The following is a 27,385-nucleotide window of genomic DNA, read 5'->3' as shown; positions in this document are numbered from 1 at the left end:
CCGACCACCCCGCCGTCTTTGGCGGGTCTGCCCGGGAGGAAATCAACGAACTTTTCTACCGCCGTTGCGCACACGGCAAGTGAAAATTCTAAAATAATTTTACGAGCCCATAAAACACGGCAGTATTTCAAAATATGGACCAATATTCGGTAGCCGTTCCGCGGCGAAGGCCACCAGGGTGGGGTGGCGGAAAAGCGCGGACGACGCCAGCCACGAGAAGAACACGAACGAAAAGTATTAAAAAGTTATATGCCGCACATTTTTCCACCCCACCGGGTCGCGGGCCCGCTTCTCCGTTCTTGTTAATATCAATTTCAAATATTACTTCATGCCTTCGTACGCCGGGTGGTACTTCGCGCGAGCGGCTGTTTTTCCCCCCGACTACCCCGAAGGCTGCCAACCAACGACCAGCGGAGGGAAGTTTCAATGGTCAGTTCGGCAGTCGGACCGTTCACGCTTTCCTCGTGCCCAGACCCAGCCTGGGAAAATCGTACACATGCCGCAGCTGCCGGTCCACACCAACACACAGACACACACAGGGAGCAGACGTGGACTTGGGAAAAATGGGAAATCAATCCCCGTGTTGTGCCGTTACAGTGGTATTGGTGCCACCGAGGACCGAACTAAAAACCGGCACTCGCACAAGGAGGTCGATCAACTGCGCCTTGCTGGAGGTAGCCACCGGACGGGAGTGGTGGCGGTTCGAGGCTCCGATGAGGTCGCGAAATGATATTGAACCGTTGGTGAACAGCGGAATTCGTTTTCCACGAGCCTGAGCCGGCCGGTTGTTTCGGACGCTGTGTAAATAGGAGTAGAACCGAAGGGAGGGCGAAAGATTCGTCGACGGACGGGAGCGAACGTTGAAAATTCGGCAATAAAAGTTACTTGCTCGGTTCGTACGACTGACATGGGCGAGGACAAAAAAAATGGAAAAATGCGATTGATGAGATGAAGCGCACTGTTCTCCATTGCCAGCGGAATGCAATAGGAAAGTGTCTGGTGTTGATTTGACTTTTGTTTTGGGTTTGATTGGAATACCTTTAAACATCGAACAGCGGACAACCAATCAAGGTTGGAAATCTACCCGTGTGTTTTTAATCAATCTTTTGTTTGCCAAACCTAAACAAAACACGGTCAGATATGTGGCAACCTATCGACGTGTTGATTCTAGAAGAACTTCTATCCTCCTCTTCAGTTGTGAGCATAATGAAATATTAGCTTGATATTGAGGGAGATTAATTTTAAAACATAATTTAGCCTATGTATTCTGATGTTAAAGTTGATTTCGTTGAAAGTGCTTATGTGTTTTAAAATAATTACAATGACTTGGATTTTGTTAAACAGGTTTGTAATTAACAGTTGACTCAAAATGATCTAGATTTACACACACAACATTGCACCAGTGAAACTGATATAACATGCTATATTATATCAGTTACATAGTTGTTATTTTATCAAATATTCGTAGCTTCAAGATCTAAAAGTACGATAATATTAATTATTCACAAGAAGTTTACAATTCATTCTGAATTGTCGTATTTAGATATAGAATCATTAGGTAAAATATTAGTGAACATATTTAAATACTAAAACATGCTCTGTTTTTCTTAACAAAAACTCCATCTGCCAATTGGTATTATAACAAAGAAAAGAGGTCAAGTTTACCGATGTCTAAAATGACTAGTTAGTAACAAAAAGGAAGTCCAAGTATCAGTTCTCTAGCGTCACACGCTGAACAGTTTGAGAGCAGTCAGTTACGACCTACGGAATCGGGTTCAAGAACCCAGGAACAATTGTTATTTACTTTAGGAGAAAAATGTTAATGTCTTCACGACAGCAGGTGGATGTAAAGACCGCTTAAATTTCACAACTGACCTCATTTGCAAAACGCGTCTACGGCGTACTTCTGTTGATGTTGATGTTTGCCCATAAAGAGTAACCTGTGCAAGCGAACAAAAACATGGATGGGCTGTAAAAGTGATGACTATTTGCTTAGAACACGAACCAACTGTGTTGGATGCGTTGTGATGACTCTGTCCACAAAACAAAACAGTGATTCAACACCATCCGTCCGTGCTCGCGAATCGCGCACTGACCAGCGATTGCGTCCGCCAGCTGATTTAACAACAAATGCACCTGTAACGGTCCGTCCGTGTGAGTGTGGGCAGTGCGGTAGGAAGCTGCAGTGTAAGTGTAACATAGGTACTGACACAAGGTAATAACATGAAGGGGTGGTCTATTCGGGGTTGGTGCTATCAACCATCCCGCAGTCCATCGCTAGAACTTGACGCGAGTGAGCCAGAACGCGCGCTGAACGGAGTGAAAATGTACGCCGTTGTTCTGATAACGTTATCTGCGCTTTTGCATCCTGCTTTGGCCGGTAAGTGATCAGGGTATGGCTCTCCATCTCGCACCACAATGGTGCTGTTGTGTCTTTGTGCGCGGAAGAAGATGAAGTAGGATTGGCGTCGAGGCGTTATGCGCGTGGCTATAAACTATTCCGCCACATTCTCGCTCCTGCCTGGAGGCTAGTCTAATTTATTTTAATTTAGAACCCAGCGTGCTTATTCAGTGGAGCACAATTATTAATCAATTCAATCCTCCCTCCGTGAGCTACCCAGTCCCAGTGCCGAGGTTCGCCGTGTTAACAAGCGTGCTTACATGTACCGGGAACATAAGTTGTCGCCATAAATTGAAGCTCAACCTCCCTTTTCCTGGGGAAACTAATTTAGATTTGATTTCACAGGATGTCGGGTGAACTTGAACGGGGATCTCACGCAACCGAATGCGCCACTGCTCCTGAAGTCCTCCGGTGGTTCCCGGCAGTACGAGCTTTTGCAACCCTCCGGGGCGTTCTTCGAGTGGAGCGCAGGGGAGCGAGTTGTCGTCGGGTGTTCGACGGGAAAAAATGTACTCACAAACAGTAAGTTCTCAGTTGCTGCTTTATTGTGGCCCCAACCTAATCTGTTTCGCTGAACTACCTTCAGTTGGAACTAGTGCAGCAAACTTAACCTGCATCAACGCGCGGAAGTTTAACCTCGAAGGAAGGAACTCCAAACAACTCGACATAAGCGGCATCAACTGCAGTTCGTCAATGTCCGGGGCCATTATGACGCGGAATGCGACCTGTGCCGATGGTACAGGCCAGATCTACGAATTAGGGTTCGACATAAACGGTTTGCCTTTCGTCAGGTACTTCGCGGCATGCTACAATCTGGAAAAGCTATCAGCTATTTACAGCGAACATCTGCTTCCGGGGAAGCTCCTGAGCCGTAAGTTGTGACCCCATTGTCCGTTGGGTGAAGTGTGAGAGTGTCTCTTCAGAGTATAATAATTCTCCTCGACTCTTCCGCAGACGCCCAAATCGGCAACACTCGGCCATCGTTCAAATCCGGTGGCATACCGTCGAAGGTGGCCCTGCCATCCGTCTACACGCGAAAGCATCAACAAGACCGCTTCGCCACCCTGCTCGGCTCGGAGACGCTCGCCGGCCAGTACATCAACTCGACGTCGTACCTCGCCAAAGGCCACCTTACGCCCGATGGCGATGCAATTGTCGACAGCTGGACGGCCGCAACTTACTTTTTCATCAACGCTGCGCCCGAGTGGCAGGTACGTATGCGTCCCCGTGGTTGTGCCGTGCACTTGCCGACATCAAAAGCGAGACCCAAATAAGATGCCATTAATGTGCCCTTTATGGTACGGGAAGTCACCGGCGCATACGAGCCTTTTCGCTCTAGCCATCGCAAAGTGTTGGGACGCATTAAAAGGCGTTTTAACGAGCCTACTCACCGGGGCATTGTCTTCCGCTTGCAGGCCATCAACGTCGGCAACTGGTTGCGTGTGGAGAATGCAGTTCGGAAAGTGGCCACTCAGCTGAACGACACGGTGCTGGTGTACACCGGCGTGCACGACATTCTTCGGCTGCCGGGCCCGTCCGGTAGGCCGGTTCCAATTACCCTGGCCGACGGTGGCCTGGTCGAGGTACCGAAGTGGCTCTGGAAGGTGGTCGTACACCGACCAACCGACTCCGGCATCGCCCTGATCACGTTGAACAACCCCTTCGCCGCCGGTGGGGAGACTTTGTGTGAAGATATTTGCTCGCAGTACGGCTGGCAGCAGAAGCAGTTCCAGGAAGTCCGCAAGGGTTTCACGTACTGCTGTGCGGTGCGGGATGCGCAGAAAGCAATCAAACTGATGCCGAAATCAATCGCAGCCGCACACGTTTTACGGCACAGCTGAGGATGCTTTGTGACTAGCATATGATATGGTGCGAATCCGGACGACAAAGTACAACCTCGCCCAGCGAGAGGCAAACTTGTAGTTTGCAGTTTTTGTGTTACAAAAATTTAATCGAATTAACTTTAACCGCGAGAGTATCTACTTTAACACACAGCAAAGGTTACTTTTTATCTGTAATTTAATATGGACTAAAGTTTTAATTTTCGAGAACATAACTAACAGTGAAACCAATATTAACATTTTGCTATCAAAACATTGTAGTTATGAAAGTGTGATTTGAGACAGACATTTTCAAAGCCAAAGTTTAATAAATCAAAACAAGCTGTACAACGTCATCTTTTGCATGAACAGGAATAAAATTTATGTAATTAATATAGTACCTAAACAGAACAGAAATATGTCACAAAAGCTACATGAACCATTTGAATAATAGAATGAAAAATATTCTCCTTTTCAACATTGTTGGCATGAAAGTGAGATTGAGAAATTGAACTCCAAAATCATCATCCTAGGAAGATGATTTGAAATTTCAATCCTGACGTCTCTGACAAATGAATAGCTTTGCAAGAATGCACTGGCTTTTTATGCACTGATTACCAGATTCGCAAACCGGAATTGCTCGACGAACGAATGCGAGCGACGGAAGATTTTTTTGCAAAAATTGACCGCTGCCAAAAATTCTAATAAAACTTTTTCTGCATCCCATAGTCGTAATTTTATTTCCCTCCAGAGCTGCACTCTCGTTGCTCTGGCTTTCCTTTCATCTCTGGCTGTCTGGACTGTCACTCACTTTTGCCGCGGGTTCGGGTGCACGGGTAAAATATTCCATAAATCAGGCTCAAAGTACTGCTGGGATTGAGCTTGGCCAGCCGGTTCGGTCGGAATTTCCTCCTTTTCACTACAAAGTAAGAAGCAATATTTGCTTTACATAATAATAAGAGTTTCGCAAGCACTGTCTTGCCCTTGATCCGTCCGGCTCCGAACGTTGGCATATTTCCTGTCCACGGATGTCATTCCGTGCGCCCGGCTCGATCAAATCGACTCCGTCGGCAAGCCCCTTGGCGTTTCTCGAACTGTCTTTGGCAGGTCCCGGTTTCGCACAAGACCGGACGGGTCGTCCGCCCAGCAAAGGACTGAGCGACTAGCGACGGCACAAACTTTGTCCCGCATGTAGTTTTCGTTCTTCAAATATTGATTTCGCTTGCTATAAATCACCGTCCACAAGTCACTGGCCTTGCGGTGGCTCTTTCCAATATTTGCAGTGAATCGTCACAATTCCAACATCACTAAAAGTTGGAGCTACTTTCTTAAACTATTCCATGTCTGAACGCAGTAAGACACCATTACACCGTTCACTTTTCAACTCAACTTATAGAAATCGAAATTTCTTTAGGTATTCATGCGGTAAAATATTTCACTGGAACATTTTCGTTCACTCGCTAGTGTGAAAAGTAAGAATTGGAGTTCGGTATTGAAAAACTCCTCGATGCGAACAGTATTCCAGCGCGATTTTGCTTCCGTGAGTTATCTTGTGTCTTCCGTTCCGCATTTTAACACCAACCTAAGCCGCTAGTATTTACGATGCGATTACGGATCACATTAAAATGTAAATGGTTTCGGTGATAAACAAATCAGCTCCCGGTGGAGTACTCTCAGCTTGGCACACCTCGCTGGAGGTTCAACCCCTTCCACGGAACATTGTCCCTGCACCGTATGAATTGTGTAAAACCAAATCATGTAGATTACCCTTGAGGGGATTTGGTGGAAATGAGAAAATGTTGCACAGGAAGGAAAACCATCCGTTCAATACCGTGATCCACGTTACAGCGAATGATTTTTGCAAACTTTTCAAACCACATGAAATGAAATGAAAAATAAATTGGAAATAAATTGAACACAAAAGTTGAATAAATACTGTGAAACATCAATTTGTAAGAAAAACTGATTCATTTCTGGAAAGATTCTATTTATTTTTAGAAATTAAAATTATAATGCTTGTAGGTCAATGGACGTTCAAAACCATTCCAAACATATCCTCTTTCCAAAGGGATTTTTTTATTCGTTTTTCTCGACCGTCGCAAACTTCTCCCTTACGGCCATTAAGGGTAGCTGTTCCATCGGGCGCTCGAAGAGATCACATCAAACAGGGCCCGTAGAAAGGGTCGTAAAATGGGCCTACCTACTCATAATATCATTCCAATACTGGAATTTCAAAATCAGACAACAGACACAAAATTTACATTCAAATTAGCTGCGGTCCCCTCGGAGTTGGGATAAAGTTTACGCAAGCGAAAATAAAATATGCGTCAAGGTTGTTGTTTTTTTCGCCGTACTTCTTCTGCTTCCGAAAGGTCCCCCCGGTTCGCTCCACGCTAGCTTACAGCGCTTTCCGGCTGTTTTGCGACGGCCTTTCGGTCGACAGGCGGCCTCGCAGTAATGGTGTTCCGGTTCCTGTTCGGCTGCCCCTAGCTTTTATCGTGCCGCTCGTTGATGGCCTGCTCTCAGCAGCTGAAAGCAGTTCCTTTCGATTTGATAAGGAACTCCACAATATTGGACAGCTAGCAGCTTTTTTCTGGCTGCAAAGCGCACGGACAGAACACTGGAAACGGGCGGGAAAAAAGCGCCCCACCCGCCCCGCACCTCATTTAACCTCCCCGTCGGCCACCGGGCGCTTACTTTTACAAACTTTCCGAGCATACCGCAAAACGGCGTATAATCTTGTGCTTCTTTTATTTTATTTTTCGGTTTTCAATTCGACGGAATGTTATAAACATTGCTGTGGATTCGAAAATCAGATCCTTGTTTTCTACGAAACCCCTCCCCTCTTTGAGGCAACCTTAGGCGTTCATTCTACTTCGTTTGGCCATGGGGTGGAGATGAAACGGATGTCCTCAAATCAAACGGCAAAACCCGTACCGCATCTCGAGCCGGCATGCGTGCTCTGTGTTGGGCAGCAACATTCAAAGGGCAGTAAAAATTTAAATCCTTTTTGTTGGTTCACAAAAGTGATGATTCATGGAAATTTACTTCCCACAAAGTCATCAGCTTCATTAGATTTTTTTTGCCTTTGTAGTCCTTTCACGCTCTGGAACTACCTTCTCAAAGGCCCATCCTCCCATCGTGTTTCTTTCCCTCCACACTGGTGCGGTTTTGTAAGTTCATTAAAATATTAATAAAAATAAATTTCATCCTCGTACGACGGATTCTCTGCGCTTTTTGCTCATCGATCGGTTGCGCTCCGCGCAGTGTGCACGGAAAAATCGGACTTATCTTGATGGTGAAAGCGAACCGAGGTAAAATGCAACATCTCGCCGACTGCCCGACCCGACCCCCGAAGCCTGCCAATTTTTGCGACGGTGTAAAACTTGCAGCAAAAAAAAAAGTACGTTCTCTTTAACCTCGCCAGCAAGGAAGCAATAACCATCACTCGCCAGTTACGATCTTTGCTTTGTTGGTAAAATTCTAAGCCCAACCGAAGACAGGCGAAGACTTTTGGCATGATGTGGAGATGTGGCGTAAAACAGGCGCGATAAAAAATGCGTATTTGAGCACTTAATTTGGCTTTTAAAAAGTAAAATATGTCGTAACCATATTGCACAACGATGTACATGAAATATGTTACGCGAAAGGAAAACGCAAACAAGTTCAGCCAGTGTTAGGCAACATGGGATTAAAAACATGGAGAAATGTTGAAGCACTGTGCCAGAAAATATGACATCCATAGATCACACGATAGCTTCAATTCATTGACAGCGATTGGTAACTTCCGCCTGTGTTCGTAAATTGATTTTATTGAAGATTAAAGATAGCATGTTGAACTTGTTTATAAAGGCACAGGAAAAATAGATTTCTGCTAAAAGTGAAAGGTGTGCACATAAAATAATATTCAAAGTCCTTAACATTATCGAAAAAAATATTTCAAATCACTTGCCCACAAACCCATTGAAAAGCTTATATTCTAACGAATCGCTTTCACATACTATGCGGCTCTTCTGCTTCAAGTGGAACACATCAAAAACCAGCATCGGCTCGCCTAAACACGGCGAAACCCAAAATGACTTATAATGCTCCAATCCTCCATTTATGCTAGTTTATATAATCTTGTTCATTGTGCACGCTTAGCATACTTCGTCCGTGGCATGGAAGCACCCCGAACGCAGTCATCATAACTATCGCCCCATCAGGCGGACCGTTTTCGGACGGTGGATGGAAAACCGTTCACCGGACTCCGAACCGGACCGCGGCGCGCACCGAAGACAACATTTCCGGCGCTCGACAGAAGGATGCTTTTTCGATGCGAGCGTGATAGGAAGCTGCCGCTGTCGGTGGCCGCTTATTCAGTGTTCGGGGGGGACGAGCGCGATTGGATTGTGCTGTCTCGGAATAAACAGCTCATGGAAAAGAAAGGTGGTCCGGCCGGGGGGGGGAGGGGAAAAAAGGACTGGCGATCGGGGACCGAGCGGAGGCGGGAAAAATAAATCACGATAAGAAAAGCAAAAAAAAACAGAACTCAGCAGGATGAATAGAACGACTTGGGGCAGATGGATGGGAGGGAAGCAAAAATAAGAAGGAAAAAAAGGTGCCCGACTGGAGGAAATTTATATTCCTACATTTATATTATCTCGCCCCAGTTGTGGAGAATAATGACTCCACCGGCGATGACGATGACAATGACAGTGACGATGATGAAAACGAATGCCAGTCAAGTCAGCCTACCGGCTCTGAGCCGTCGGAAACTTGAGCTCTCGGGACGGAAAGAGGGCGTCAAAAAGGACATCGGTAAGGACGACGACCCTAACCGGTGGTCGCACATTATTTTCCCCCTGCGACGGAATGCGTCTCTGATGTGGAAAATTATTTACATCACATGAAAAAGATTTCAGAATTAAAGTTCTTTGCTTCAACTGTTTGGATTTTATTTCGTAATAGAATGGTGTTTCGAAACGTTGCAACGAGGTTTGAACTATTACAAGTATTAAAAAAGTTAACAAACCAATTGTAGCACGTATTGAGCAGTAACACATGCTTTAAAAAGATTTATGCATTCCATGCACAGCATTGAGGAGCAAAGAATCGATTGAAATCAATGTTTCCCTCCGCAAACAATCCCCAAGAAACCCAAACGTGAAACCAATATCGTTATCATCGCATTTTCCTTAATTGCTAGAAACGGTTCACCTTGCCGAGAGAAAAAAAAACGAAAGAAACACCCACATATTCATTTCTCAATCATCGTCCAAACCAAAATAGGCAATGCTTTTCCACAGATTTGCTGCGGAGCAAGAACTATCCATTTCATTTGGTTTGTGTTTTTCCTTCGCGGCCGACCCTTTGCGAATCTGGCTTAAGAGCCCAGAAAGCGTAATTTATAGCACGTACCGCCGATAAATAACTCAATGTTTTCTCACTCGCTCCAGGCAACCCAGGGCGAGATCGTGTGTGGTGTTTTTTTTTGCCTCGGTTAAGTAAGAGCGGTTTTCTTTACGCGAGTGACTTCAGGCCGATTGAGCGAGCATAATGTACCGTCCGGCCCGTTTCGTGGCATCGTACTACCAACGTGCACAGTTTATCTTTTGCACACCGATAAACTTTTGTTCAGCGTACTTCTTTTCCATGGGGAAGTCTGAATATAGCCATGCATATGACTTCATATAGCGATGGAATGCAAAAAATATATAAAATTTCTACTTAAATTGAGTACCAAGCTACCACCGTTTAGATAATTTTGAGGAAATGTGTTCAAAGAGTGAAAAATTAACATAAAACACGGAACAAAGCCAAAATAAAAACAACGAATAAAAATCCCAAAATTAAGAGTAAAATCGAAAACAAAATGAACGAAAACGACACCAATATAAAACTTCTGATCACTAACAACGATATTAAAAATTGAAAATAGGAATACAAAAATTTAAAAAAAAACTTATGAAAGAATTGTTTAAGATTTGTTGAAGCTCAAAAATTCTTAAAAAGTATTGAGGTGAACGAAAAAACTTCACTGATTTGAAGTTGACATATGAATTTTACAACAAGACATTCTGAATAAACATATCTACTGTGAGCTTAGCAAATGAGTTACTTCAATGACGTTATTGAAACAGGAAAACGTTTCAACCATCCTCACTTCCTATATTGAGATAAACTGTTAAAAGAAAGATAATCGCTCAGCCCATCGTGTTTTGAATAGTTGTGTAGGATGATGGCCGTTTCCGAATCGCTCCATGCATGGTTTTCCTATCTCCTTTTGATGTATCCAATGTAACATTGTAACAAACGCACATTTATCTTCATTCTCCTCGGTACAGTGTACAGGAAAACATTTTCCCATCCTTTGTTCTCGCGCACGTAAACCTTCTTGCTAGTCCTTGTGTCCTTGTGTGTCCTCGCGAAACTTTATCCCCTATTTTACATCCCTTCTTCAATCCTCGGAGGTGACGACGGTGATGGTGCTGGTGGTGGTGGTGGTGAGGAAGGGTGCAACGGTGTAACAAATAACGCGATCTAGACGCGGTGTGCCACGATAATGCTGGCGTGGGGCGGGCGTGGGAAACGTGATACGCTTATCGCCGCGCATTTCCTGCTTGGATCTGATAATTTTTCTATAATCTAAAAACGGCACGTAAAATATGCATGGTTGTGAAGTTTCCTCCTATCATCCGCCGTCGCCCCTTTGCCTGGCTCTGCTGGCATGCAATTTACGTCCCGCCGAGCCGAACCCGGGCCGGAGTTTTCCGTCGTGCTCGATTTTTCCCAACAACCATTAACTTGGCCACGGCGCGGGCTCGGTCAGGTCGTTGGTTCGGTTTGCTCGCTCTCCCGCTGCTTTATGGTTGCACACCTCGTCAAGGGGATCAATTTTCCGAACGGGCGGCCGTCACGGGGCAAGGAGCAAAAACCGGGGAGGGGGGGGGGAGGGAAAAAGGTACGAACGGCTCGGAACCCGCCGCCGACCTGGCAGAGAGATCTCTTGTGGCCGGCCTTTCACTGCCATTCAACCCGAACCGTGGGCCCCCATCGGTTTTGTTTGTCATTTCATCCGCTTTTTTTTACTATTTATTTATTTTTCCTGTTGTATTCAAGATTATTTTCATTTTTCAGTCCCCACTCTCGTGACTCGAGGCTCGAAACAGCGGGATAGGTTATTTTTCACCCACTTTTTCCACGACCTTCCTGCCGCCCCGCCCCGCCAGCACATACTCACATCCTTGTTTTCGTGAAACGACGGTGAAAGATCTGCCAAATAAGGACCACTTTTGCGATTGGAACCGTTTCGTCCAAGCGGTGTTGATGATGAGATGTGTGTGTGTGTGTGTGTGTGTTTTTTTTCCGCCTGCTCTGTTCTCTCGTTTGTTTGTGCCTCAATTTATTCAGCGGTCCATCGAGGCCCTTTTTCGACCAGCGAAGAAGGACAACGACTACGACGACGACGACGACGACGAATGACGTAAGATCTTGCTAGAAATTAAATTTTCATGCCTCACTTCCACCGACGGGTCGGGGGACCGAGGGTGGTTGGCGCAAACAAGAAGAACAGAAACAACAACCACCATAATCATTCCTCTCATAACATGCTCTGCCGCACCCTGCCCCCCCGGGCCCAGGTGAACACACACTTTGGGGACTTTCCGGGCAGCGCTTTCTTGAAGCGGCGGCGCGTAACCTCGGGACACCCGGCACCCAGCAGGACGCTCTGGTTAAACTTAATCATGATCCTGCTCGCACTGTCACAGCCCATGATGATGATGATGATGTGTGAATGTGGCCCCACGGTGAGGTGAGTGGGGTAAGTTCATTTCCTTCCATCCAATCCATTCGAACTGTTCGACGTACGTCCAAACACTGCCTTCCAGGGTTTTCCCAATTTTCCCTTCATGCGCCCGCTCAGTAACACCCGGTAGGACGACGAGAGGAAATCACTCCGGGTATGCCTTTCATCACGACCGGCGGCCGTTGATTTGCTGCCGTCGTCGTCCCGCACACGACCTCCAAACCGTGCGCTCTCTGTGCCAGGTGTGATGAAAAATGTGATAAATATAAACCGACCTGCCCGATTGATACCGATCGCGTGCAACTACGTGCAAAAAGTGGAACGGTACGAGTTAATTAATCCGGCCTAAAACCTGTAATGAAAATTCCTCATCCCCTGCATGACGCGCCCGTATGACGTTCGGTGAGCATAGTTGCCTTCCATCATTCGCTTTTTCGCATACCAGCGTTTCCCGTCGGCATGTTTTGTACGGTCGTCGAAACCGGGGGGATCAATTTTCAACCGATTGATAGCGTCGGAATTCTTTGCACTTGGGCTGCTACACACATTTCAAGGGGATTTTTAATTAATCTAACTTACTTGATTATCGAAGAACAGGGTTTTTGAATTTTTCCGCCCAATGGTTTCACTTCCGCCATTTAAAATTGAATATCCATTATGTCACTGAACAAGTAACTCAAGAAATATTCGGTTAAGGTTCCAATAGTGAGTAGTGGAAGTGAACCATTTGAATTGATAAATAATAGATATTCTCTATTTCTACTACTAGGACATTATCGATGGAAAAAGTTACAGGTGGCTTAGCAATTTAAGCTTTTGAATTTAAATAGTAAAGCGTGTGGTTACTTAAAAAGCCAAAAATTTGAGACGAACATGAAGCTAGATGAGAACCTGGAACTATATTAAGGTACATTACGCCAACAAAGAGTGGCTGGAGTGTTACTTTTGGAAAATACCTTCAAGCAATTAACCATTGCATAACCACTGCAATCAACTGATTCTACATTTTGAGATGTTTGTGATTCACGATGAACCTGGGACTGAGGTACAACTCTTGAATCATTCACATTTACCTCAGACTATAAGGAACAGAAAACTGCGTTTAAAGCCACTGTCAATGAAAAGCAAAGGCAACTTTCTCCCTGAAGAGTATTTAAATTAAGATATTCAAGAACAATACTTCTCCCGGTCGAATACTTTGTTGCAGGCGTAGGAAACACGACCTCTTCCCCTCAGTAGGGTCCTATATAAACAGATGCAAGTTATACAATCCCTTTCCCAGCCCACCCGAACCTGCCAAGAATGCCTGCCAATCAGCTTGCCAAGACGATGATACGCCTTAATCATGTGTATATATTTTCCACCGAACCGATTCTTTACGGTCCCGCGTGCTGCCTTTGCGGCCATTACCGCTTCCACTAGGAAGCTAGGGCACGGGTGTCTAGCGCGGGTATGCCATTTACTTATGCATACCATCCGACAGGCCCCGAGCACGGTGTGTCTGCTCCGGCTGCTGGATCATCATCAAAGTTGAGCTGATATTAATTATGGACTGAGCTGGCCACTCGACCCGGAGAAGCCCTCTCTAAAGTATTTATGGCTTGATTAATGTTGGAGGCGGCCAGGTCGAGGAAATGTTAAGTGGAAGCTGTGCCAACATGTGACTCGCCCGTTACGACCCATCAAGGGAGGATTGCATGGGATAGTTTTGAAAATAAAATTGATTGGTTGTGGCTTGATCTATGGCGTATTTTAAGTTTTTCGTCAAGAATTAGAAATTCAAATCGACTAACTCGACGAAGAAAAAGGTAATTTTATTACTGACTCATCGAAAAGAAACTACATAAAATGTTGTTAGAGACGTGTTTGTCGGGGCAGCTAATAAAAGATGTAAAAGAAAATTTACTTCCATCCCAATATAATCCTCTCCTCTGGAGCTTTACACTCTTACATAACGAAATGGAATGCTACAAATCATTAGTTTAATTAACGTAAAACCATTCATTGTGCGGTTCTGTAACATTACAAACTGAAATTCACGGTGCATCTGGGCACGGTGTTCCACGGTGGCTTTTCCGGCCAACGCCGAACCAACGAGCGCACGAACGAAACCCGGTGAAAACCAATAAGTATCGATTGGCGGGGCACTCCATTAACGAACCCATCAATAAACCACACCCTGGGCGCGATTGGTATCGGGCCGACAACAGCTTCATTTTCGATTTCGACAAACCGACCACTTACAGCGTTCCCCGTGGCGCCAAACGCGACGACGGCGACGGTGACGGTGACGAAACTTATCCCGCGCGAAAGTGCTTACCTAGTCGAAACCTCTCAATTAGCACCTTTTCTTCAGCCGGTCCCATTTACCCGGTCGGTAACAAATTTAAGGCCGCTAATCAGTTTGAGCGAACAAATCGATCGGAAATCTCGATAACGAGTTAACCTACTTCGCGCACCCATCCATCCGGCCACGGTCGCGCTGAAAAGGCTGGGCTTTAGGTGGAGGTTGCGAAAAGGGCTAGCAAATTCCGTCTACGATCCGTCGGCGCGTCCCGAAGGCGAAAGGGTTTTGGCCGGACCGGCACACAATCATCGAGGATACTCAATCAAGATAGGCAAAATGAATCGCTAATGAAACGCTAATGCACTTTGACTACCAATCCCGGTGTGCTCTGGTGACCGAAGCCGCGGGGATACCCAGATGAACCAGAATTTCGGTGGATGGTCGGTCGGGGGGTAAACCGGGATCTTAGTATAAATTGTGTAATTTATTGTTATTGCGCACCGTTATTGCCGGCGGGTCATTTCGGTGGGCTACTCTCAAACAAACCAATTAACGGCGACGCTTCCGAAAATGTTAAAGTGTTCCACTTCTTCGCGGGACCATTTTCACCGTCCGGGAGAATGTTGGCCGGTCGGGAAATTGATTTTATTTCCTCCTGCGGTCGATCGGACACCTCGCAGCGGCGGCTGACCCGTTTCATTCTTCACAATCGTGACTCACTGGTTTCTTGCACCCATCGATTAGTACGATTTGTGCTTTCGCGCAGAACGGGAAACGCAAGTATTGTAAGTCATCGTGAGTCATCCACGTTTTGTTGTTGAAAGTAGTTTGGAGGTTGTCGAACTTTGATGGATTTTTTTTTATAATTCTTGGATTGTTACAAGATATTTTTGTTTTGAAGTTTTCTTCCATCTCATTTAGTATTTTAATTTTGTTGAATTTCAAGAATTGAATATCAAAGGTACCATGTGTGTTCGAGTTAAAACATATACTCTACACACTTTTGCCTTAAACACTATCATTCTATTCAATTACACTAATAGCAGTTTGTCACGAAATAAATTAATAACAACATGCAATTTCACAACAGTCACACAACAGGTTGATTTTACTTAAAAAAAGAATTCAGGTCGTGTACGGGAAATTTAATGATTTCTTAAACGATAAGAAAGAAAAGATTCCATCTAGGAACTAAACTACACCAAACATACATAACTTCGAGGGCGAACAGTGAAACAGTAGAGAGAACTTTTTTCCCGGAAAATGTAAGATTAAAAACTATAATTGCCAGTTAGGTGAAAACCCATAATTGAAAAATACGGAAACATGCACAAGGCAGCGGCACACACAAATTTTAAAGCAAAATAAACCACACATGTTTCAAGTGACGCCCGAACTCTCGTGACGAATAGTGATTTTCGTCAGTTCGTAAAACTAGAAAGGCAGAAACGCCAAACCACAAGTTCATGCTCACTTCGGCCGGGTTTTATTCGATTTTACAACTCCATAAACGCACACGGCCAGTAGCTAAGGGCAAGGAAAACTAACTTCCATCAGGCACAAGTAAGGCTAGCCAATGCACGTGCACATGTTGGATTAAAATAGAGCGAAAGAAGCCAGCAAGGAAGTTGTGGAGCGGAGCAAGGATCAACCAAATCGAGCCCAAAAATAGGTGTCGTACGGGAAATAAATTCCCCACGGGGCGGAACGTCGAGAAATGGGAAAATTGATAAAAATGATTCGGATAAATTTTTAATGCGATTATAGTGTTCGTGCCACCGACGATTGAGTTGTTTCTTGCTTCTTTGGAATTGGCCCGCCCGAGCCTTGGGGCCATATTTCGGTAGTTCCGATCGCCCGACAAACCTTCTCAGATTTACCGTTTCTCACTGTTTTTTTTTTGTTTTCCGACGCAACCCGGACCATGGCGAGTGGTGACATTGATTTTCTCGCAAGGACGCTGTAATTTTCCACTCGCTCCGGAAGCGATGGTCGTGGCAATCAGCGATCATAATTATCGTTGATTGCATTCTAATTGAATAAAATCGGAAGCAAATCAACGCTTGGGTTTATCATCACTGCTTGGTGCTTCGCAATAACTGTGCGTGAAAAAGTGAATCCAAGCGTAATGCAAGATTTTTTATTGAACTGTGCCGAGAAAATGAGTGTCTCATGTTAATTTTACTAAACAAAAATTGAACTGCACACTACAAATGTATGCAAATACCTTCCCCAATGTCACTATTCATGAAAATTCCCCCATGGAAAGCATGGGCAATCGTGACGCTCACTCAATTCAACCATTCTATATTTTCACCAGCTATCGGATAAAAAAGTCAGGACCTAAACATGCAATCATGGTTCACTTTCCAGCCGTCGCCCGGTGACACGAACCAGCACGGAGCCACTCTCGCCAAATCCCTCCCCGAGCGTTTGCCCAAAATTGCAGGTGCTTTGTCGAGCGGGGAATCCATGTTCGAATGGATTTCGGTTTTTCCCCCGGTCACTGCCGGAACGAACCGGAACCCCAAAACAGTAAAACTACACAGACATACACTTTAAGGATAAAACTGGTAAGCCCTTCTAGTTACGGTTGGATTTGATGGGCCAAGGCGGTCCCCCCTCGAAGGCGTCCCGTTCCCCCGTCCGGGCGGCTTCCGGCACTCCGAAAGTGTATTTCTTCGTTCGTTCGTTTTTGTGAACCGGCTTACCATGTCAACCGTTCCGAGAAAGCACCACCAAAGCCAGCCGCCGGGAAAGGCCGGGACACCGCCTCCGGCGACCCAGCAGCCGACGGAGCCAAACGGAGCCGACATTCGTCTTAATGATGGTGTCAATGTTTTGTTAAATTTATTCAGACAACGAATTTCGAAACACAAGCCATGCTAAGGCTCTCCTTTTTCTGAAAGTTGCAGCACACCGGTACGGTGAAGGGGGGGTGTGCTTTAACTTTGCAAATGCGCTTTCACCCCGGACACCCCACCCCAGACCCACCCGTTCCGTACCCGGGGCGTTTATTTATTGACGTTTCATTTTCTTACGCAAATACACGGGAAAAGCTTTTCCCATGTCACGGCAGGCGTACCACCTCGAGCCAATTTTATACTTGGCCCGCGCGCGCCGACATCGTCTTCGTCGTCCTGTGTCGTCGCCGTACTTATGGAAATACACGATATATAAACACCAGTTCGGTGCTGCTGCTGCTGCTGCTGCTGCCGGTTGCTTCCAAACCAATCAAGCAGCTTCATTTGCGACGGCTGACTGAATGTTTCCTCGGCTGTATTGTCTTTCCAAATTGGACCCCGGCCTGGGCATTCTGGCAAATCTGACATCTCGCCAGCAAACCCGGGCGCAGGAGTGCGTACAAGAGTAAATATTTTTCCTACGAATGAGTTGGGAAGCATCCGGTGGAAGATTGAAAATAAATAACCACACGCAGCAGGCACACACACCCAACCCTCGGCGAGCGAAAGAAGTTTCGTGAAAAATGGCATTTCGAAGAACTTTTTCATTGCTTGACTTGGAATGCATCAACCATCTTTGAGATGAATTTTATCGTAATAAATATTACATGGGAAAGAGTTCCACTAGACTGTTCCGAGATGTTTAGTAGAAGAGTAAATGTGTTTCAATCCATCATTGGTGGTAGCTTTTCCCGGCGGAATTCCCTTTCAGAGCCTTCGGAATGAGCAGTTTCGCTTGAAGTGGTTCAGCTCGAACCCGCTCGAAGACAACTTCATTTTCCCAAGGACCCGTTTGACCTTCACCCACCTTTGGGGAAAGCAATTGGCAACCGAATGTGTGTTTGTGCGTGTTGGTGGGTGCCCGATCGCAAGGTATGATAGCGTGGGCCCAAGTTTGCTACAATCGATATTCATGCATACGTCAGGCAGACGGCGAACCGACGGAACGGAAACAACATTTTCACATATGTACACGATATTGATTGGAACCAAATTTATGATGTAACATAATCATTTTTCTTCGCTTCCTTCTCCCAGTACGGGTCCGCCCCAGCCCAAGGCGGGCGAGCGAGAAAAGGAGTGCCTCGTACTGAAAGCAAATCTGTTCAAATTTCTTTCGATTGAAAGGCAGTTCCGACCGGGGGCCTCCGAGTTGGCAATTCGGGCAAGTAGTAGGCAACGGAGGTAACACACTCTCGATCTTCCCTGCTCTCGAAAGGTTCCGTTATCGTTTTATTTTCACTTAAATTTTACTTCTCGCTCCAGTGGGCCGCCCGGAGGCCTCCTCCCAACCTTACGGCCTGCGGTCGTATCGGTTGCTCGGTTATTTATTTTCCGTTTCCTTGCGAGTAATTTTTACATTTCTGCAAGATTGAAACGGCGGCTCGAAATTGGGTCCGGAGGCACGGATACGACCGCGCCGTGAGCAATCGGTATCGCTTTACCCGCCAGACCCAGCTGTGTTGCTTTAAAGAGAGCGACGAAAAGGGTTGCCCTGGTTCGCCGTACGGTATTGATTTTGAGCAAGAAAACAAGTATAGCAAGTGCATCGGATTATTCTAGGGGAACGTGAGTTTTAAAATTTCTGGAGAAATGAAACGACGACAAAATAAAATTGTTCCAAAATAGTATTATACATGTTTTCAATGGAAATTAAAAACGTACTCAAAAAATAAAACATATAAAGAGTGCTTCGTTTAGTTAAAAGTACGTGATTCTGCAATAATGATATGTCCACTTGTACTTGTTTGAATCCTTTTTGTTTCACACAATCAAAAGTGATTTCATACATCATACGAGACAAGCTTTCATCTGGCAATATAATATACGAAGTTCACTGTTATATTATTATAGTTGCCAGCTACAAGGTTTGATTATAGTCGCAACTTTTAATAATCCAAATTATAGCTGTATACTGAATAATAAGCCTAAGCAACAATAAAATGGATTACAACCACAATATTCTATGAACTTGAGAACTAGAATTAATTTACTCAAAATTACAAAAAAAGTATAAATGATCTTCCAAATTTTTATTTTTATTTATTCGGCTGATTTTACCCTATTCTAACATTTTAAAACCCGATTTCGTTTACAGAACTTTCAGAGGCGTGTCGCAGTATGGTATTGATATTGATTAAGAAAACAAGTATGCACCGGATTACACTAATTTGAGTTTTAAAAATTCAACGATGAAACAAAATGGATCCTAACTTGAAAACATGTATTCAATGAAAATCTATGAGTCTGAGACTAAAAACATAAAATATATTAAGGTGTTTCGTATCGTTCAAAGTACATGTTTCTGTAATGAAGGTATGTTCACTTGTACTTGTTTGTGTCCGTTTTGGTTCTCACCTAATAAAAAGTGACTTAACACATCATACGAGACAAGCTCGCAGTTAGCAGTTTGATGCACCACATACATTGATATTTTTATATAGTTGAAGGGTATAAGATTTGGTCAAAGTAACAACTTTTAATGACCAACAATTATTACTGCATACTAAACAAGAAGGCTAGACTGGAATAAAAGTAACATTACAAACTCAACGTGCATATGGAGTTGATAATTTCAATTCACTCAAAATTACATTAGTGATGCAAATTTTCCAATTTTTTTAAATTTAATTTATTTACCTCATTTTCTTCTTTTCTGGACAATTTAAAAATCGATTTCCTCTACAGTTCCATCAGAGACCACTCGAAAGCTAAGTTTCTACGGTAATCCTATAATTTCGCCGATAGCACGCGACCCACACGAAACGACCGCTCGAAGGTGTCTCTGAACCACGCTCCCCAACCCACAACCGAACCTTTCGCCCGCACCTTCCCCCCTTGCACGGTACGTTAACAATGAATGAAGCAGCACGTGATTTTTGTTATTCCTGCTAACGTGACTTTATAAGTTTATCACAACACACAAGTGACGGAACGCGACCGTTCCAGCTGGGGGGAGAGTGTTGCACGCTCCTTAGTCGGGGCGTACCGGGGACACGGAGGGCGTCCAAAAGGCGCTGGCACCCGGGACCTGGGGGTCCTCTAGGCGGCACCGACGACCAGTTGAGCCTGGCTCGTTCCGAAACCTGCCCCGTTCGTTCAATTGCAACTGTTGCAACCGTCGGAGGCGCTTTGCGATCGTCTCGCTAGCATCGGCTGTTCATTGGCATGCAAACTATTGTCAGCCCGTGCACCACACGTACGGTTTGGTTATGTATGAACAGGGCCCCGCCGGGAGCCGGTGCCTCGAGCAGCCGATAGCCCGGTGCCCGATTCCGAACGTCTCAGCCGGTGTTCAGCTGTTTGTTTGTTTGCTTGCTTGGTTGGCTGGCTTGCTGGTTGTGTCTTGGCGGAGGGGAGAGGGAAGATGCGAAGACACCGCCACGGGTGAAGATTTATACTTTTGGGATCCTCTGATAATACTTAAGCCGTCGTTCCGTTCCGCAGGAGCAAAAAAGGGCTCGGTGCAGTTCCGACTCGGGGCAGGTTATCGGTTGGTTAAAGTGTTGTTTGCGAGGTGTGGAGGATAAAGATGATTACGTTTTAAAGAAGGAGGAAAAACATTTCCGGCAACATTCCTCCAATGTGGAAGAAATGTTTTTTTCCGTTGACAACGATAGTTTACTTTAATACGATGGAATTCAAACCAAATCCTTGTAAAAGAGTTGCAAATAAACGAAATCAATTTTTTTAATGACAATAGAATTTCTGAGGCAAGATTTCAACTATTTTAATATACGTAGGAAAGATATCCCTAAACCTAAACAGTTTGAACAATTTGAAATGTGCATTAAAACACTCTGGATGAAATATATCTTTAAGGATGAGCAGCATAGAATGGTCTATTAAATTTTTGATAGTTTTCAACTTTAAAATGAACAAATGCCGATCGAAGTCTACGTTTGATTTGTTCTCCTAAATTCTAAATTGACATATCTCAATTGGAGGAAAACTTTTCCACCAGCATTCGACCGGACAACTCACGCTTTAAAGGGAAAGCTGACCTCATTTCCAATTTTCTCACGACGTCAGCAGCACAAAACCGACAAACTAGACGTAGCTAGGCGCACGGTCGAATCAATTCGAGGAAACCCAACGGAAACCGGTCCGGATTTTCCTTTCCCGGCCCGCTCGAGGGGGAGTGCGGTGTGGGTGGGTTGTCACGCGGCGGGGCCGTAACCCTACCATCCCTACCAGCACGGTGGATAAAACGACGAGCTGAAGACGTAGAAAAACTTCATCAGCTGCTGTTTCTCGGTTTGTTTGTTATTTTTTCATCCCCCTCCCCCCTCCCCTCGACGCCTGGGGTCGTTATTCGCAGCCCAACGAAGGCCCCGGTGCAGGACAGGTGATCCTGTGTCAGGTGAGCAGCAACAGAGCGTCCCTAAAATGGACCCTGAAATAAAACTAACGCCCGGCTGCAAACCAAACCGAAGCAAAATTGAGGAAAACCCCCGCTATAAAAGCGAGCGTCCCCCACTCGCGGAAGCCTAGAGCAAATCAAGCATTACCGTGTTATGAGGACGAAGACGCCGCCAGACCCCAAGCGAGCGTGTGTGTGAGTGTGTGTGTGTGTGTATGTGTGTGTGTGGACCGCCGTTTTCGGAGCCGGCTTTGAGGCTTGACGACGCTTTTCGAGGACGAAGCGAAGCCACATGCTCCGAAAAAAAGTCCATCACAAGCAGGAAGAAAAATGAGCGTACTAACGAATCGTGGAGGGTATGAAACAAAAAAAAAAAGAACAAGAAGTACAGAAACGAGAATACGTAAAATGAGAGCATATACTAATGACCACATATATACGAACAAATCCTTCCAGCTTTTCCAACGGGCAACGGACGATTGGGAACGCGAAGGGTAAGGGAAAGGGTGGGGGGTCATGGTGGGATGGGCGGAAGCAGCACGTGTGGCAACTAGAGTGGATGTTTTGATGACTGTATGTGCACGTGTGTGTGAGTGTGTGTGTGTTAGCTTAGCGGACGAGATCGTCGGAAGGCGATGGGCGAAACCGTCCTGGGAAAGGGCACATTAGAGGTTGGGTGGATTTTCTCTCATTTTCCCGTGTCCTTTCACCGTGAATGTGTGTATTTTCGCGTACGCCCCACGTATGTTTGTGTGTGTGTGTAAGCGGTTGTGTGTCCTCCGGCAGCGTGAACGGCGTGCGCTTAGTTCGCAGACCCATAAGGGAGCAAAAGCATTATGGATGTCTGTCCAAAAGGATCTCGGCTGTGTGCGGCGGCGAGAAACCTCCCTCCCGGTCGCCCTGCTTACCACCTCTTCTGCCTATCCATCTCATTCACGTCTCGAAATCGCTGTTCACTGTACGTACAATTTAGCACACTGACACCACCCACTCCCGACCAGCTCTTGCCACCCGCTTTTCCCGGCCGCCGTCCTACGACTTACAGAGAAAAATCAAACGACCGAACGTAGCGAAACTCGCCGCCGGTGTGGGGGTGTGTGTGTGTGAGTATGTGAATGTGTGTGAGAGTTTTCTCCTCCTGTTCATGGAAGTTTTCTTTTTTCCCGTCATCCCCAAACGGCACCGGGTTGAGGGATTCTGTCCCGACCGCTCTAGGTTTTATATTTATCAATAATTTAAAGAGCGATATATCGCGGCAAAGTGGGAAAACCGCAAGCAAAGTGTGAATCGTTTTCCGAATTTTCTGCCCCGGAAAGTTACGCGCTGTGTGAGTTAATGCAATGTTCACTTTCGCTGGCGTATTTTTTTCCTGTTGAGATGAATGAACTTTGTTTGATGGAATGTTTTGCACCGGAAAAATGTGTAGACTAAGGTTTTGTTTCCCTCCCAAAGTTCTACGAAAGAGGGTTTTTCCACAATCGCTCCCAAAAATAACAGCCCAAAAGGTAAACCATTTTCCTTACCTAACATGTATGCAGTGTTCTGATGATGAACTTTAAACGCGATGAAACGATTATCGTTGCAGCTGGATGGGTTTTTTTTCCCCCGATGAGGAAAAGAAAACTCTAGATTTGTGAAGCGTTGTTTCGTGTATTTTTTTGTTTCCACCGACACGTTTTTCTTGCCTCTTGCCGTATATCTTTCGTATCAGAGACTTCCTCAACTCTCGCAGCACACTTTGATTCACTCGCGCGACTTTTCACAGCACCAGTTTCGATATGCGATTTTTCCTCCACCCGTGGCGGAACCGAAGAACAAATAACAGCTTGCTTCGATTTCTTTGCAAGTGCACCTTTTTTTTATTCTCGCCGAAACGAAAAGGGGAAAACCTCTCGTTTTTATTTTATTCACCTCACTTGCACCGGTTTGCCTTTCAGCGGTTGCATCTATTTCCCGCGAACGGACCGGTGAGGAGGGGGGTACGTGCGGCGTTGACTTTTATGATTTCCAGCAAAATATCATCAATATTTTCCACCACACTTGGCAATATTGCCATTCACTTCACACCCGATGTTGCTTTCCACCGGGCGCTGGAAGAATTTTCCAGAGTCGGGCACGTGCACCACAACCACAATATCTCTGGACGTGAAAAACCCCCGAACCAAGCAGGGGCAGGAAGAGATTGAACTATTCAAACCCGAGGGATATACTCGCGATCACCACGAGTTTCTCGCACTCGACACTCAGACCGGAATCGAAAACCGAAAATCAAACAATATGCACCGACACTTACACCGAATTCCAACAACACCACAGAACCGGAAAACGATCGCGCGCGCACACACAATCACACGAACGAACCTTACTCAACGAACGACACGGAAGACACGGGGAGAAAACCTCACTCGCGTCGCGCAACCCGTACTGTTTCGGTTTTTCCCTTCCGATGCACTTTTAATGTAATGTGGAAGGCGCCGGGAAAGCCGACGAGATGGAATCCGCCCTCGCTGGAGATGATGGGGAGCAAAGGCAGAATATGATATTGTTATTGCGGAACTATTATTAGAACGCCAGCACCAGCAGCGCGCTGTGGTGTGGCTGTGTCTGGCGTTTTTCCTGACGCCTGTCAGCGGGAGAGGTCTTTGCGAACGGGGTTTTTCCTCCTCCTACGTGCGTGTGTGGACGAGTTTAAATTTTCACCACGCGAAATCGTCCGCCAGATGCGCGATTTGCATACGAAAGTGGGGCGCCGGAAGTTGGGCTGCCTCCGTGAGGCGGTTCACCGGGAAATCGGTCCTAATTTCCCAACGCACGCCGCTTTCCTTTTCGTTCGCCTGGGGAAGCAACACGATCGCTAGCTCGACGCGAAAATCTTTGCAAGCATACGACTCGCACTTTGACACACTTTCCGAGGACGATCGACACACACACACAAACACGAACGGCACTCGAGATGCACAAATATACACTCTCACTCACTTACTAACACACAGAGACACACACACATACACACATGCGGAGACACTGATATCACAAATATTTCCTATCACTTGCTCGGCGGTACCTCTCCGGTGGACGTCGGAGTCGTCTGGCATCGGGCCGTTTAGTCGGTTTCCGGAAGCATAATCTCGCGATAATTCAATTCGCCCGACACGTTCGGGCCACCCACCGTCAGCTAGTAAATTTTCCCAGAAGCTCTGATTTTTCGGTTTGGTTGATTTCTTTTATTTTTTACTTTTATTTTTCGCCTCCTTGCCACCGGTTTGCACTTTAACGTCTTATCGATTTCCGGTTATCGATCGGAAGAGCGGAAAACTCAGTACCGAAGAACACACACACACACACTTTCGGAACGTTGGATAAATGTGGCGGGTGGGGTCACACCCGGACACGGTCAACCGAAGCACGGCGACGATGAGAGGACGAAGCCCGGAAACGAATGGAAACGGGAAAATCAATGTGTTCACATCAAAAATGGTTAGCACTGGCGTTACAATTTTCCCTGCGACTGAGAAACCCGAAAGCGAGTGCTTTAATTTGTGCACCGGCTGGCAATTCGGTTGTGACGGAAATTCGGGCTTTTCAATTAAGGAAGTTGCCACCGGCAACGGCTAAGGTATCTTCGATTCGGATTGGATGACTTTTTCACTTTCTCTCTCCCTCTTTTTTGATATATTCTTCCAGTTACACGAACTTTAAAGTCCTAACAACAGGCGGTGAAAACAGAACAGCTACTTTCTACCTCTCTTAAAGATGCCTAAATCGTCCAAACACTCAATCTTTCCGATGCGTTTTGATTCCGTTCCTCTTCACAACACTCGAGCTCTACCAAGCGCACCTTTTGCAGCGCTGATGATTGGCTTTAAAGGAGAAGCGAATGCGAATGGCAGGATAGGGAAGTGCGTGCTTTAACTCGGATCGACGGCGGATCGATCGGTTCTTCGTGCGATTTTCCCTTTCTGTTTCGGTTTGCTTCGGGACACTACCCGGAACAGCAGCACAACGCAAAGGTTCAAGCGAAAACACAAAACGGAAATAGTTAGGCACTTTTTTGATGTGATGGTTGCGGTTCTCCTGCACGAATTTTGTTTACTGGCTCACTAGGATTTCGCTTCTACGCTTCCTAATGCTTGGTTGTTTTTAATATGTGTTCTACAATCAAGTGGGCTGTTTTTATTTTTCTCTCGCTCACGCCTTGTTTTTTCCTTCTTTCCGTTGTATCCTGAACCGTTTCCTAGACAGCAAGATAGCGCTTCCTTTAATGGGTTCTTTTAGTTTAGATTTGGGTTGGTTTGTTTAGTTTGACTGGAGGCGATAAAGTATCCTTTTACCGTAAGGAAGCTTGTTTGGTTTTAAATGTTTTGTTTTGGATCAGTTCCGTGGGCATCCTTAAGTTGTCGATTTTTGTACCGTTTTCACTTTCGCTAAGGGATCACTTTGCGTATAACGTACACACATACACACACACTCACACACAACAGTCGCGCGCGCGATAACGTGCCGGGAAAACCGTCCGGCTAATGTTTCACTGGTCACGCGCGGCTTTCAAACGGAGACGTTTCAGAAGTCGCTTTCCCGTGCACAAGCACACATACACACAGCCTTCAGCGTGCGTTCCGGACCGGACGCACAAAAAACACGGATTCCAACTCGCAGTAACGCAGCGTGTACCATGGAATGCGCCGCTCGATGCACCAGGATGCACCAGTCGCAGTAGTCAGTGTTGTTTATTGCACCGCTCTCTCCTGCTGCTGCTGCTGCTGCTGCTGCCTGTTTATGCTGCCACTGGCTGACTGAGTGACTGACTGATTGTTGATTATTGACGGCTGTGCATGTCGTGCGGCCGCTTCTGCTCGCTCGCCCCGTCCTGCTCGCTCGCTGGCCGAACCCGAACCGTCCCGTTCACGCTCGAGGCCTACCGGTAGGCTCCTTCGCGCTCTCTCTCTCTCTTTCTATCTCCCACACACACACACACACACGCGTGAACGCTGCGCTCCACCCTCCTTCCCACAACGCCCGCTTGCCCTCGTCTGCCGGAAAGTGCAACGCTGCACCAGCATCAATCGACGTATCTGGTCGGAAAAACGGGCCGCCGATGCACACAACAGATGTAGTCCAATTTCCTTCGCTTATCGCACTTGAGAGAGAGAGACTCCGCGTTGGGTTTTAAGCGCTTTAATGCTGCCCTTTAACTTGGCGCCGGTGTGGTTTCCGTGAGGCCGGGGTTTTCCCGAGGCGAAATCAGCTTCCTCTACGTTTGGATTAATACACTAGGGAAAGGTCTGCTGGTTTGTGGGTCTGTTTTTCAACGGGGGTGCGAGTGGTTTTCTTTTTTCTTCACGTCCGGATGGAGGATGAAATTTTTCCGGCTTCTTAGAGCTTCCGTTTTACTGATTATTTCGGGTTCGTTTGCTTTTCTTGATAAACTCCAGCAATTGTTACCATCATCGTCATCTAAACAGCCACTTTACATACACACAAACGGTGACTAACATACACTTGTTCGTAAACTATATAATCCCTGTAATGATTTTTCGATTGATTCAGAGCTCAGCATTTGTTTGTTTTTCATCTGCGTGTGTTTTTTTTAATTTTCTTCGTCTTCCGCTCCTTAGTGGCCTTCTTTGGCTTCTTCTGATTTGTGTGTTTACAGTGTTTCGTCTCTTCGACACGTGCTATAACAAACAGGCCGCCTCGCGGGTTGATGTTGCTGCTGATGCTGCTGCTGATGGTTGTTGTCTACCTTATCTTATAACTCTCGT

At 45.9% G+C, this 27,385-nt stretch overlaps 1 protein-coding gene across 8 annotated transcripts in view; it reads right to left on the bottom strand.

Annotated features, from left to right (window-relative positions):
• Positions 1-23,377, bottom strand: part of LOC131265820 (CUGBP Elav-like family member 4) — a 337,737-nt gene extending 314,360 nt beyond the window's left edge. For 2 of the 8 annotated variants that reach the window (XM_058268142.1, XM_058268145.1), the window contains exon 1: positions 23,147-23,376. In XM_058268142.1, the coding sequence (XP_058124125.1) occupies positions 23,147-23,153 (7 nt within the window). In that variant the 5' untranslated portion in view covers positions 23,154-23,376. Of the gene's footprint in view, positions 1-23,146 lie in introns of all 8 variants that reach the window. The other 6 variants (XM_058268144.1, XM_058268147.1, XM_058268150.1 and 3 more) reach the window with 4 other exon arrangements.
• Between the last annotated feature and the right edge of the window lie 4,008 nt (positions 23,378-27,385).

The sequence above is a fragment of the Anopheles coustani genome, chromosome 2 (genome assembly GCF_943734705.1).
Source record: "Anopheles coustani chromosome 2, idAnoCousDA_361_x.2, whole genome shotgun sequence".
NCBI lineage: Eukaryota > Metazoa > Arthropoda > Insecta > Diptera > Culicidae > Anopheles > Anopheles coustani.
The sequence above is the reverse complement of the archived record's forward strand: the minus strand, read 5'-3'. Positions and strand labels throughout refer to the sequence as shown.